Below are 14,865 nucleotides of genomic sequence, written 5' to 3'. Positions count from 1 at the left end.
CGTGGGTGAATCCCATAGGAGAAGGACATGTAGCTCTAGGGAGGGTGGGGAGTTATGTTGGAAGTATGGTAGTCACGTGATTTACTTGACAATAAATCATAGTTCAGGAGAAAGAATATGTCCTTTTCTACAGTTTCCTGATTCTCTAAGGTTAAAAAAAAAAAGGGCTACCTCCCAGTCCTCAAATTATCAGTAACAAATCCAGCATGTTCCATTTGTTGACAGCTGTTTCTCCCATTTCTAGAACAAGGTATGATACATAGTAGCATATGATAAATGTTGTTGAATAATGATTTTGTGGAGAATTATGAGTCACTGTTAGTTATGAATCAACTGTCCTTTACAGTCTCTTAGAATGACATTGTACTGCATTTAGAAAACTATTTCTCATAATCCTTCTCAAAGTTGATATGATTTTCACAGAAAATACCTTTTTGAGTTGCTTATGTTTGAGTTATTTTATGATTGTTTCTATTCAAGTTGTTTTGGAAATGCTAAAAACATTTTATATCAACATTAATTATAAGGAAGGTACAGAGTTCCCAGCATGGATTATGACAACTTTATATGCTTCTGCCACAGCTGATCTCTCCAAATGGTTTGTCACTCTTGGGTCGTTAAAACAAATGTAAATGGAGTCAGTTTTGTATATAGTCATCTCATGTTTTCTTCTGTGTGGACAACATCAACAATTTACATATTCAATCAGTAGACCAATAGCTAGTAGATCATTATCTTTCCTGAAACTCTTAACTCACAATGTACTGTAAAATGTAGCAAAATGATGTTGTTTGCCAAATGCTGGGCATGGTAATTCCAGACTAGGTCATTCTGACATATAGAGAGCATTTCTGCCGAATCTCTCATTCTCTCATTCTTCACCGGTTGGCCTGGAATGCCATTCATGCTAGGCGGTGGTGAAATTCCACAGTGAATTTGCAGTATTGCTGTTTGCTTTCAGGGATCTAGAGCAGCTTCACGTTCTCATTGTGTTGAGGGAAAATAGCAAATTACAGATGTTGCTTTTTGCAGGAAATGTAAAAGCACAGTTATTCTGATAATTTCTTAATATAGTGAAGTTTAAAGGACTTCCTCTTCTCATTGTTTTCTTAAAAAGGGGAAATGTTCTTATGATAAACGAACACAAAAAGAGGGATGGATTTTTTCCAGTAAACAGGGATATGGTATTGTCCCACAATAGAACTATGTTGTTGCTGTAACATAGATGTTTTTCTAAAACACTGGCTTTTATTTCCAATATATATTTAAGGCTAATCGCTTCTTTGTTGGTGAAAGCTATAATTCCATGAGGAATGAAGACAGGATAAATATTACTTGGAGCAACATAAATACCGTTCTGAGCTGACCTCAGAACATGTTTTGAGTTTTGTGCTTGGGTTGTGGCCTGGTGCATATATTGAATTCTTGGTTTATGCCACCTAGTTTACATATTTTAGATCTTTCAGTTTGAAATATATATATGTATTTTTCCCACATCATTAATAATTATCTTCTTAATAAACTTTTTAATTTGGAATAATTTTTGACTTACAGAAAAACAGTAATGATAGTACAGAGAGTTTCCATATACCACCCCTCACAAAATTTCCCCTAATGTTAACATCTTACATATGTTAAGATGTTGATCAAACATGGCACATTGATCAAAACTAAAGAAATACACATTGGTTCATTACTATTAACGACAGATTTTATTCAGATTTCACTTGTTTTTCCATTAATGTCCTTTTTCTGTTCCAGGGTCCAATCTAGAATCCTACATTGCATTTACTCTGTGGCCTTTTTCTTTTTTCTTTTTGGTAATTTAAGTTTTTTAGAAGGTCGTACACTTAAAAGGATTTCATTTGCAAGATTGATATCTAAAGCATGTGGTACTTTCCTGACATGTTGGACTGATGAGTTTCTAAAATGTCTTTGCAGAGATTGCCTTACAGCAAGTTTCCATGTTCTTCCGATCAGAACCAAAGTGGGAGGTGGTGGAACCTTTGAAAGACATAGGTGAGAAACTGGCACATGATCTATTAAAACAGATCACAGAACTGGACTCTTGTCACGCTTTCCTATCTGTATCCCCAGAAAGCTCTAAAATGCCAGTGATTTCTTTTTTCTCTTTGCCTTCCTGGTGCTTGAAGATGCAGTCCCTAACTTTTACACTTAATGAATCTTGGGTAAAGAGCCACCTGGAGATTAGGAGGGTGGTAATGTGTACTTTCAGAGCCATCCATCATTCTTTGTCTTTCTCACTAAAATTGAAGTTCTGTTTTCCTGTTCCTGTGAATAGTTTCTTTGTCTGCAGTTGTTTTTGGTATTGTTAGTGGGGTTTTTTGGTTTTTGGTTTTGTTTTGTTTTTCCTAAGTACAGGTCTTCCCCATGTCAACATTACCAAATGGTTAACGAGTGCCCATGTTGCTATGGATAATATTACCAAATTTAATTTTTTAAATTACTTAGTTGATGAAACATGTATCTATTGGTATAAAAATTATTTGCTATGAATATATCTCTGCTTTTATGGCAGGTTGGAGGATAAGGAAGAAATATTTCTTGATGAAGATTAAAAATCAGCCTAAAGAACGGCTCGTGTTAAGCTGGGTAAGCTGGTTTTTTGCTTCATTCTCCTTCCGGGGACTTTAGGTGGGTTTATGAAAGCAGATAATGAAAAAAGAGAACTAAAATTGTACTATGCTTCTGAGTGATGTTGTAAAGGCCTCTTCAATCCCACATCAAGGGAGAATCATTTTCAGTCACTTTGCATACTTATTTGGTTATATCGATGTGATAGTATTTGATCAACTAGTGAACATCTGGAAAGAACAAGAGTTCTGGAACTCTTTAGGATTGGCAGTTTTGCAGTTTGTTTTAAAGAAGAAATACCTAGGCATTACTTTATATTATCTCTCACTTTGGGAGTTCTGGTGGTTCGGCTAATGGAATTTTTTTTTTTTTAAGATTTTATTTATTTATTCATGAGAGATACAGAGAGAGAGAGAGAAAGAGAGAGAGGGAGAGGCAGAGGGAAGCAGGCTCCATGCAGGGAGCCTGACGTGGGACTCGATCCCGGGTCTCCAGGATCACACCCTGGGCTGAAGGCAGTGCTAAACCGCTGAGCCACCAGGGCTGCCCTTGGCTAATGGAATTTGATAAAAGTGTAGTTTTTAGGTTTTGTTTTGTTTTGTTTTTTAAGGTAGTTAACATACAGTGCAATATTGGTTTCTGGAGTAGCATTCAGTGAGTCATCACTCACATGCAACACCCAATGCTCATGAGAACAAGTGCCCTCCTTAATACCTATCACCAAGAGTATAGTTAAGTCCTAGTATTTAAATATTTGTATTCTGTCTCTCCAGAAGAGCCTTGAGGCTGTAAGACTTAGTGTGGTTTTCATCTTTGATTTACAGTCGTGTATTTGGACAAATGAAAAACAGGGACAGACTTAGAAGGAATTTTTCTTTTGATGACTTAAGGCAGCACCCTGATATTTTCCCTCATGTTTTCAAGGCTGACCTTGGTCCCGACAAGTATCTGTCAGATAAAGATTTTCAGTGTCTAATCAAACTTCTGCCTTCCTGTTTGGTGAGTACAAGCCCTTCTATTCTTTTCCTTTTTTTACTATTTTATTTTAAGTAATTTCTACAGGCATCAGGCTCAAACGTACAACCCCAACATCAAGAGTCACACGCTCTACAGACTGAGCCAGCTGGTGCCCTGAGACCTTCTCTTAATTCTAGGTGCTAATGACAGATTCAGAGTGTTTTCTTGTTGACGACCATGGACAGAAGAGATGGAAATACTTGTAGGCTTAGCAGAACGGACGAAGACAGGTATAGTGGATGTCGGTTGACTGAAATGGCTCAGGCTATTGCCGTAGTTCAGAGGCTGTTTAAATGGCATTCATGACATCTGCACAACCCATGAAACATGATAATTTAAATGCTTATGTGTGTTGTAAGCACATAGCAGAGGAGGGAAGCACCCATTTAATTCTTGGTGAAGATGTTTCTCCCAGTGGAATTGACAGATCTGTTTCTGGCCTGAGAAAACAGAACTAAGATGGATTTAGATAAGCTGGGTGAGGGAAGACACTAGAGCCCTTTAGCTCTCTGAGTCACTCTTTTTTTTTTTAAAGATTTTATTTCTTTTTTTTTTTTTTTTTTTTTAAAGATTTTATTTCTTTATTCATGTGAGAGAGACACACAGAGGCAGAGATACAGGCAAAAGGAGAAGTAGGCTCCATGCAAGGAACCAGATGTGGGACTTGATCCTGGGACTCCAGGATCATGCCCTGGGCCGAAGGCAGGCGCTAAACTGCTGAGCCGCCCAGGGATCCCCAAGTCACTCTTCTCACAGGCTGACTGTGTGGGCTTTAGGAGTGTCTGGCTTTATTTGTGCTAATATACAATTCTGACCCAAGGCCTTTATTTATTTATTTTTATTTTTATTTATTTATTTATTTATTTATTTATTTATTTATTTATTTATTTATTTATTTATGATAGTCACAGAGAGAGAGAGGCAGAGACACAGGCAGAGGGAGAAGCAGGCTCCATGCAGGGAGCCCGATGTGGGATTCGATCCCGGGTCTCCAGGATCGCGCCCTGGGCCAAAGGCAGGCGCCAAACCGCTGCGCCACCCAGGGATCCCTGACCCAAGGCCTTTAGTGGAAAGAACCACATTGGTATAGTTCAGAATATATACAGAATGTCAGGAAAAGACTAATCTTATGGCCAGAAAAGTGGGTTAGTATTGATGTTCTTTATCTGTGGTCTGCATGAGGATGTAGGACCCTAGAATGAGTCATTCATGAGCATAATTCTGCTGACCTATCCAGTTGGGTTGGCAGGTTCATTTTTGAGGATAGAGTGTCTTGTCAAGCTAGCAAAACCAAGCTTTTAATGAGGTGTGCAGTGTAGCCAAGAAAAATGCTGTGGTCTTTGTGTGTGACTAGTTGTGTGACACAGGCTCTCAGCATGCAATTCCAGATTTCTTTTAATGGTTGTGCTTAAAATGGTTTTAAAAAAGAAAGTAGTGCAGGTAAGTGGTGCATATTAATTGTAGAAGGGTCAGAAAACACGAATAAGCAAAAATAAGAAATAAAACTCACTTGTGATCCCAACTAGCCAGAAATATGAACCAAAATGTTCAGTTGTTGCTTTTCTAGAACTTTATATGGTTATTTTTGAAAAATTATACACATATTGTTTTAAAGCCTGATTTTTTGGTTAATGGTATGCCATGCACATCTTTTATGTTGAATAAATATAGTAACACATCATTATTACTGGCTGTATAGACTATCATTGGCTTTACTTCAGTTTATTCAACTAATCTTCCACAAGACATTTGGACCACTTCCAGTTTTTGTTCTTATTTAAAGAAAGCCACAGTGAGCAATTCAGGCTAAATATTTGTACCCCAAATTAACAAGAATTAATAAGGGGGATATTTTGAGACTATATAAATATCCTATTCTTATTAAACCCCCGCTAGTTTTAGCTTCATTGAGATTTTCCAACGCCATCATTTCTCTTATGTTCATCAGTTGGCATTTTACTGTAAGGAAGGGCTTCCTGTTCTCCCCTTTGTCTATTTATATCAGTATGGAGTCAAGGATTTTTATTTCATTCATTGGGTTCCTTTTCGGGGTGATGAGAGTGTTCTAAAATTAGATTATGTGGTAGTTTGTACAGCTCTGAATATACTGAAAAACACTGAATTGTACACTATAAATAGGTGAATTATAATGGCATATGAATTATATTTCAATAAAGCTGTTACAATAGCAATAACAGTCATTTTGATGTGATGGTCAGAAAAAACTTCATGATCAAAGACTATATTTTCTTGGGCACATCTTTCCATCCCACAACCCACTCAACCCTGCCCTCCCAAATCTTTGCACAGCTCAGCTCCTATGGGTTTAAATTTTAATGGTGCTCCCTTGAGCTAATGGACATCGTAATACCGGTCTGAAGCCAGTTGGTTCATGTAACCAGAATTCCACGTCATACGGGGACTTTCCTTTCAGTCATTAATTTGTCTTACTCTCCACCCCCACTTGATTGACATCAATGTCCCCATCTCAGGAAGATACTGTGAATCATCATACTGTACACTCCAAAAGAAGAATGGGAAGATTCATGCCAGCTGCCTTGGAAGAAGGCCAAGATGCCAAAAGATGCTGCTTCTGCTTATTTTCTAGCTTTTACACTCCTTGGCTTAACACCAAACAGCAGTGTGAAATGTTAGGCATCACTGTGAATGGAGACACATTTATCCTGGTCTTCACCTGGCTGTTCTAGGATTTGGCTGTATTCTTTTTTTTTTTTTTGGCTGTATTCTTTACCAATTTACAGAAGCAGAACATTTAAACCACTATCCTCCAAACTCAGACATTCCCTTTTTTAAAAAATTTTATTTTAAAAGATTTATTTATTTATTTATTTATTCATGAGAGACACAGAAGGAGAGAGAGGCAGAGACACAGGCAGAGGGAGAATCAGGCTCCATGCAGGGAGCCTGATGTGGGACTCGATCCCGGGTCTCCAGGATCACGCCCTAGGCTGAAGGTGGCGCTAAACCGCTGAGCCATTGGGGCTCCCCAGACTTTCTCTTTCTTCCACACTTTTGGCTGAGCTATGAAAATGTACAGACCCAGGCAGATACGTTCATGCCTAGAGCTCACTGGGCCGGTTATGCATGTCCCTTTGTTGGTATAGTTTATGTCCCTTCTCTCGTCTAAAGAACGGGGTGCTAGTTGATCATCTGATAAGAAAATGCCACATGTTCAGGAAACATCCTCACATTTTTGCACAACTACACTACTGAGGTGGTACTTAACTCTATGTTATCAGATTCTTGAGGTCAAAGGACCTGGATGCTGATGCAAATAAATGTGAATTTGTTTTGTTTTGGCAGCACCCTTATATCTATCGAGTTACCTTTGCCACAGCTAACGAATCCTCAGCATTGCTTATTAGGATGTTTAATGAAAAAGGAACTTTGAAGGACCTGATCTACAAGGTACTTGTGGTGCAAGTTCATGGTCATAAAGAAGTTCTTGAGTCCCTTGAGAACTTGTTACAGATACTTGATCCCTAAGGTTTTAGAAGCCCTGAAGGTTTTATTTTAATTTGATTTGAAGTTTATTTTGATTTGACTTGATTTTTTAAAAGATTTTATTTATTCATGAGAGACACAGGCAGAGATATAAGCCAGAGATAAAAGCAAAAGGAGAAGCAGGCTCCCCCAGGGAGCCTAATGCTGAACTTAATCCCTAGGACCTCGGGATCACAATCTGAGCCAAAGGCAGATGCTTAATCACTGAGCCACCCAGGTGCTCCTTATTTTGATTTTAACAATAAAACTACCCAGTCTGGTTAAAGAGCATTCCTTTCCCCAAATGAAAGAAGGTTGAACAGATAATGATCAGGTCCATTATGTTGTAGGCTGCTCTCTAGGTCAGTTTTAAGGTTTGTGTCTTTCACTTAACAATGTAATACTGACCTATCTCAGTAAAGTTGGAAACAAGACTTTGGGGTCTGCTCAGGCCAAGTCCAGGCCCATCTTCACTAGACCAGAGAAGGGATGGAACTCAAGTCAGCCTCTTTCTATCAACAATATAGACTTATATTTTAAAAACCCACATCCTGCGAGCTGACCTCATCTGGCACCCCCAACTGCTTAGAGTCTTGCTTGTTCCAGGAGGCTACATGCAGAATTCAAACTCTCTGCTGTTCTTATATGCTCTTTGTACTTTTCCAAAGGCAAAACCAAAAGACCCATTCCTCAAGAAGTATGGCAACCCTAAGAAGATTCAGGGCCTTGAACTCCAGCAAATAAAAACATATGGGCGGCAAATATTAGAGGTAAGAGGTGTTTAATATTTGCTTAGGTTGCATTGGAATTTCACCCAGATTACAGTCTTTTGGGAAAGTTCTTAGGTATAAATCCAAAATAGTTTAAGTTGCCAGATCACTTATAAACTGATGGCATTGTCCTATTTTATCCCAAAAATCAAATATGTGAGACTAAGACATCTAATTTAGATCTAGAAAATTCTGAAAGCTTAGCTATTGGAGTTTAGTGTCTGATCTTTAAGAACTTTAGCATGCAAATACCAGCTTGTGTTATGTTTGGTTGATCTTTATCTTTGTGCCAAGATCGTTGGTTTTGTTATATTAATACATAACCATATGGCTTCTTTGCAGAAGTGTAACTAGCATGAAAAGTCTTTCCCATACCACTCTCTAGAGCAGTGTCCTCCAGGCTTCTTGGATTGTGTGATCCTATCAGTGAAAACAATTTAAGCCTCACCCTCCCACCCAATGTTTCATATATATAACTATTATATGCATACACTACTATTAATATCTGTCGTACATTATAAGTTAAGTTAGGAAAGAAGGGGATTTTTTTTTTTCTTAAAGTAGGCTCCACATCCAATGTGGAGCCCAACAAGGGGCTTCAACTCATGACCCTGAGATCAAGGCCCAAGCTGAGATCAAGAGCCAGATGCTTAACTGACTGAGCCACCCAGGAGCCCTGGAAAGAAGGAGATTAAAAACAAAAAAGAAAGAGAAGTCATATTTTCTTCTAGTCCTTAGTAGTTTGTCCCAGGTACCCCCTTTGACTAGCAGTACTCTAGTTCATGAGGTCATTCTGGGTATATCTTCTTACTGGGTGAACCACTGTTTATTAAATGGCAGCCGAAAAAGTTTGCTTCTTTCTGTGGGAGCCTGTCATGTGTTCCTATTAATAAACAGCCCAACACACTCTGGGAAGAGATTGTCCTAGAGATGTTTTTAGCTCAGTCTCTTTTCCTGAACAATTGGCCAATGCCCTGACATGATAGCTTTACTCATCTGTGCAGGAGGATCAAGACTTTGGCCTGAAAAGAGCTGGCCTGTTGAGATCAGAAAATGCTTAAAGTAGAGCTTTTTGGCATCAAAGCTGTTAACCCCAAGCAGATGTAGGCTGCTCCTCTGTTCTTTGGAAATGAGGGAGCTTGGCGTTGCATCGCACAGCTGGAAAGCATTCAGCATCACCCTCTTTTCCAAAGAAATGGATGGAGGTGGCATTTTTCTTTAGGAATGTCCTCAGTGACCGGTTTGGTTTTGTTTCAAAATACATTGACTTAAAAAACAAAGTTTACCCTGTCTCATAGCTGAATGAGTTGGGGGACAGGGAATGTAACCGAACATATATTTTTTTTAACAGGTATTAAAGTTTCTACATGACAAGGGATTCCCTTATGGGCATCTTCACGCCTCCAATGTGATGCTAGATGGTGACACTTGCCGGCTGCTAGACCTTGAGAATTCCTTATTGGGTCTTCCTTCCTTCTACCGATCCTGTTTTTCACAATTCAGGAAAATCAATGTAAGTTGCTAAAAGTAATGAAACTGCATGTTCATTTTTAATGATAAATTATCCCTGTGATCTGCCCAGGGAAGAAATATGCACTAAGCAGTGAAAGGTACAGGCAGGGTAGGCCATGCCTCTTGGCTCTGCTTTCCCACAGAGCATTACTCCTTTTTTAAAAAATTAATTTAATTTAATTTAATTTAATTTAATTTTATTTATTTTATTTTATTTTATTATTTGAGAGAGTGTGCAAGAGAGAGCACAAGCAGGGGGAACAGCAGAGGGAGAGGGAGAAGCAGGCTCCCCCATTGAGCAGGCAGCCTGAGGCGGGGCTCGATCCCAGTACCCTGGGATCATGACATGAGTCGAAGGCAGAGATGCCTACCTGGCTGAGCCACCCAGGCGCCTCCCATCACTCTGTCTTTAGGAGCCTTTTTGAAATGATAGATGGGACACGGAGGGACATAGAATCACTGACTGGAAAACAATGGAGAGTAGGACCAAGACTGGGTCAGAGCAATGCCTTGTGAGCTTTTGCAAAAGGCCTTGGAGTTGTGTTTTCACTACCAGTTACAAAGCCAAACTGAAAGAAAACCATGTTGCTGCTTTCTTGTCTCCACAGACATTGGAAAGCGTGGACGTCCATTGCTTTGGCCACTTACTGTATGAGATGACTTATGGACGGCCGCCAGACTCAGTGCCTGTAGACTCCTTCCCTCCTGCACCGTCTATGGCTGTGGGTCAGTATGGGTTTTGGAGGAGTCTTCTGGGCCCTGGTAGTCTACAGAGCTACTCACCCCCTCCAGAGTCCAGGAAGGACCCAGAGGAAGTTGCCATGCTCCCATAATGAGCCAAATCAATTTAAAAGTAAACCATGTCTGAGCAATTTATTTAAATTCACTTCACTAAAAATTCAGATGGCTTGTCCATTTGTCAGGGTATCTGAAACCTCAGGAGACATTTTGTAACTGCATTCGAATTTCAGAAGGAGGAGGTTATAAGGAGAAGTCTGGCCAGACTGAGTCTGATATAGAAGCAGAAGCCAGGAACAGGCAAATTGCAGCCAGCCTTTCAACTCAGGCAGGTGCCAGGAGCCAGACCAATGCTGGAGTGGGACCTGCAAGGAATAAGAGCCATGGGCCAGTCATCTGGTAGATAAAAGCCTAGTAGGACGAGAGTGAGGAAGGGTAGGCAGGAATCATAGACACCTGGCCAGTGGGATCCAGGAGTTCTTAGGGGACAGAGGAGGGCCAATGGACAGGTGGGAGACACGTTGGGGAGAGACATGTAAGAGCTGATGCAGACTCTTCCAGGAATCCTTCCATTGCCCACCCATACCAGCTCAGAGCTCACTTCTAGGACACCGAGAGGGGAGGGCAGGGTAGATCTTAGACCACCAAGCCTTTGAGGTATGCAAGCTAACTCTCCACCAAGTGCTGGGTTTGTGTCAAATGAGGTGCTTTAAGAGTACAGGCCCTGAGACTACTTTGTGTTAAGTTCGAAGAGCTGAAACTGAGCAGTGACCTGTGCATAGAAAAATCCGGCTGCTTCTGTTTATATTATCCAAGGTGCTGGATGACGTGATATCAACAATTGGCATTTTGTGTACTGGTTTTGATTAAAAGCAAGCAAGCAGCAAAATGTCTTTCAAGTTTGGGATTTTCTGTGCAGTGTTTACTTCTCTTTTAAGAGAGCAAACACTTTTATGAATGATATCTGGAATCCTTCCTCCAATTATCTTTGAAATATATTTAGCTTTCTGTCAGCATGTGGTTTCTGAACCATTTATTTTGAGTCATCGGTAACATGGTATTGCCAACATTCCCCTTCCCCACGTATGCCATCTGTCTGTGCGTGAAGAGTTTTGACACCATCCTGATAAGCCTGCAGACAGTTGTGGCAAAGTGGTGTCAAACTTTTCATCACCAAGTGGATTTGCCAGCATGTTCTGTGGAACTAAAATGTGTATCTGTTCATTTCAAGTGGCCGTGTTGGAGTCTACGCTGTCTTGTGAAGCCTGTAAAAATGGCATGCCTACCGTCTCCCGGCTCTTACAGATGCCGTAAGTCAATCATATGCCTTGGTTGTAATCTTCATAACCATGTAGAACGCCGGACCAGGTGCCTAGTGCCACAGTAAGGACTCAGGTGTGGTCCTTGCAGAGTTGAAGTGACCTGCTTGCTGTTGGTCACTTGCAGCATGATGTCATGACCTCTCCTTGTAACTTCCCTACCATAGTGTGACTGCTCTCCCTCGGTATTCACATCTTCATGTATGTCTCTCCCTGTCGATGTTAGCATCATGTGTATGTACGTGTGGCCTCCCCATGCCCACCTCTGCTCCTGCTTAAGACATGCTGACGGAGGGCCTGCTCAAGCTTCATGGCCCTGTTTCAGTGCCCCAGATGACCCTCAGCCGTGGCTGATTCTGCCGTCTAGGAGGAGCACAACATGTTTCTGACTCCCCATGCACTCGTTTGTTCCTTTGCTCCCTGGGTAACATTTATTAAACATCTAACATGTACCAGGCATTGTGTGATGGGCTTGGAGCTCAGAAGACATTCTCCCTTCAACTGGGTTATGCCTAGTTCAAGACCATTGAAATAGTGCCACAGGGCCTTGCCTCTGGGTATGTGTCCTTCCCATCCCTGGAGAGGGTAGCAGGGTGGTTAAGAAGGGTGCATCTGAGGTTAGACAGACCTGGGGGTGGATCCAGCCTTACTGCTTCTACCTGGGTGACCTTGGGCAAGGTTCCTGCATTTGGAAGCTGAGGCTTCTTGTCAGTGGAATGGTGATAATAAGAGGCCCCATCTGAGAGGGTTCTTGGGCAGATGGAATAAGAAGATTCTGGTGAAGTGCCAGGTACTTAAGAGCTTACTGAATGTTAGCTGTGATGAAGATGAATTCAGCTTACAGTTTGGGAGCACCACGTGCCATGCAGCGTACCTAGTGCATTGTCTGGACCAACTTGTTGTATAACAGGTGTACTTAGAGGAGACAGTAATGTGGGAAAACAGAGCAGGGCTTAGCTTGAAGTGCATATGGCCAGAGCTCAGAGGACGTCTATGTGTTTAGAGAGGGTCTGCTTGAGCCCGGGCACTGCTCTAGCCCTGAAGAAGCCCTGCCTAGCTCCTCTAGACCCTGCCCTGAGGATGTGGCATTTAAAAATTATACTGACACTGGTACGCCCCTCTCCCCAGCGGCCACCATTAACAACAGTGTAACTATGAAAAGGTAGATCCGGTTAGGGCAATGAAACAATTTTCACACAAGCTTTTAGAAGAAAATGGATTTGTAGTCTGGGAACAGCGCGGATCCACACTGATTTACTCGGGTTTGCATTTACACCCCCCCCCCCCCAAATTCTCCTCCCAGTCTTTCAGGTCTAAAAGAAAACCACATTGTTTTTTCCTCACCTTAAGTCTTTCTACCCTGTGGCCTTCAGCCTTGAGAAGAACACTTGATGTTCAGTTAAAACATGTTTTCTGGAAGTAAATGGGTCTGTGGCCTTGACAAGGAGAGTTCTGTCACCACCTTGAGAGAACAAGGGAACCCAGGGAATGCTGTGGGGAAGAGTTAACTATGTCATTTCTACTTGTGACGCATTTCCTGTTTTTTAAAAAGGAGGATTCCTCAAGCAAGACTCCCATATAGCCATGTGGGCATGGCCCAAGCAACTATTTATTTATTTATTTATTTATTTATTTATTTATTTATTTAATTTATTTTTTTTATTGGTGTTCAATTTACCAACATACAGAATAACCCCCGGTGCCCGTCACCCAATCACCCTCACCCCCTGCCCTCCTCCCCTTCCACCACCCCTAGTTCGTTTCCCAGAGTTAGGAGTCTTTACGTTATGTCTCCCTTTCTGATATTTCCCACACATTTCTTCTCCCTTCCCTTATATTCCCTTTCACTATTATTTGTATTCCCCACATGAATGAGAACATATAATGTTTGTCCTTCTCCGACTGACTTACTTCACTCAGCCCAAGCAACCATTTAAATTCTCCAAACTGTCTCAGCCAAAGTAGTTCAGAATTCCTCATGCTGTTGTTCTTAGTAACGTGACTTGTGAAGAGACATTTGATATACTCTAAAAGCTGCTTTTTTTTAAAGAAAATAATATAAGAAAAACTTCTTAGAAGAAAATTATTTTCTTGTTAGATTCCAATCAGAACAGTTTCTTTCTACTTGCACATTTTATTTTACTGAGTTCTAGAATAAATTTTTAAGATTTATTTCTTTATTTTAGAGAGAGCAGGGGGAGTAGCAGAAGGTGAGAGAGAGACAGAGAGAGACAGAGAATCTTAAGCTGACTGACTCCGAGCTGAGCGTGGAGTCCAATATGGGGCTTAATCTCACAGCCCTGAGATCATGACCGGGGCTGAAATCAAGCAGCGGGCGCTCCACTGACTGAGCCACCCAGGTGCCCCTAGAGTAGATTTTACCCTCTTCTGGGGTTTAAAAAAGGAGAAATTGATTACCCTGTTTAGAAGTATCTACCACATATATTATTTGCAGTATAATAAATATAACAATGTGATAAAATAATAATATAATAATTTGCAAAACTGATTTTTTAAAGTGTTGATTACTTTACTATATAGCAGGAGAGGACTGTTGCCCTGAAGTGTGGGGAAATGACCTTCAGGCCTGGCCCAGTCTCTCCCTGGTAGTGCCTCTGATACTGGAGGTATAGGGAGGAGGGTCATAGGTTTATCCGAGTTCACATAGGGTGGCCTATAAACTTCTGAGTTTGTCGATAAGCCTGAAACTGTGGACTGGGCCAGGGCTGGGGAATGTGAGAGCCTCATGGGGTAAAGATATCTCATTCTGTTTTGATCCTGTTCTGAGAAGACAACTGGCTTAAGAAAGATTTTGTTTCTTTTCTTAACAGATTATTCAGTGATGTTTTACTAACCACTTCTGAAAAGCCACAGTTTAAGGTAAAGCAAATCATATCATTTTTTCGGTTTGTGACATAGATAAGTTGATTTTGAAACTTAGTGCTTAAAAAAAAATTATTGAGGTAGAACTGACATACAGCATTATATCAGTTTCAGGTGTACAACATAATGCTTTCTATATTTGTGTACATTGTGAAATGATCGCCGCAATAAGTCTAGTTAATGTCTATCACTATATATAGTTATAATTCTTTTCTTCTTGTGGTGAGAACTTTTAAGATTTAACTTTCTTTGCAACTTTCAAGTATACAATACAGTATATTAATAATAGTCACTATGCTGTACAGTATATACCTGTGACTTACTTATTTTGGAACTAGAAGTTTGTACTTTTTGTCGCCTTCATCCATTTCATCTGCCCTCCTCCTCCCCTTCCCCATCCTGGCAACCACCATTCTGTTCTCTGTGAACAATCTGTTTTCTATGAGTTTGGATTTTGTTTTGTTTTGTTTTGTTTTTAGATCCTACATGTAAGTGAGATCATATGGTATTTGTCTTTCTCTGACTTA

General features: G+C 40.5%; 1 protein-coding gene across 23 annotated transcripts in view; it reads left to right on the top strand.

Moving 5' to 3' along the window:
• Positions 1 to 14,865, top strand: part of PXK (PX domain containing serine/threonine kinase like) — a 111,628-nt gene that overhangs the window by 43,185 nt on the left and 53,578 nt on the right. For all 23 annotated transcript variants that reach the window (XM_077858314.1, XM_077858313.1, XM_077858332.1 and 20 more), the window contains 9 exons: positions 1,942 to 2,019; positions 2,540 to 2,613; positions 3,520 to 3,594; positions 6,937 to 7,041; positions 7,785 to 7,886; positions 9,238 to 9,399; positions 10,007 to 10,124; positions 11,368 to 11,446; positions 14,287 to 14,335. In XM_077858314.1, the coding sequence (XP_077714440.1) occupies positions 1,942 to 2,019; positions 2,540 to 2,613; positions 3,520 to 3,594; positions 6,937 to 7,041; positions 7,785 to 7,886; positions 9,238 to 9,399; positions 10,007 to 10,124; positions 11,368 to 11,446; positions 14,287 to 14,335 (842 nt within the window). The remainder of the gene's footprint in view (positions 1 to 1,941; positions 2,020 to 2,539; positions 2,614 to 3,519; positions 3,595 to 6,936; positions 7,042 to 7,784; positions 7,887 to 9,237; positions 9,400 to 10,006; positions 10,125 to 11,367; positions 11,447 to 14,286; positions 14,336 to 14,865) is intronic.

The sequence above is a fragment of the Canis aureus genome, chromosome 19, assembly GCF_053574225.1.
Source record: "Canis aureus isolate CA01 chromosome 19, VMU_Caureus_v.1.0, whole genome shotgun sequence".
NCBI classification, from domain to species: domain Eukaryota; kingdom Metazoa; phylum Chordata; class Mammalia; order Carnivora; family Canidae; genus Canis; species Canis aureus.
The sequence above is the reverse complement of the archived record's forward strand: the minus strand, read 5'-3'. Positions and strand labels throughout refer to the sequence as shown.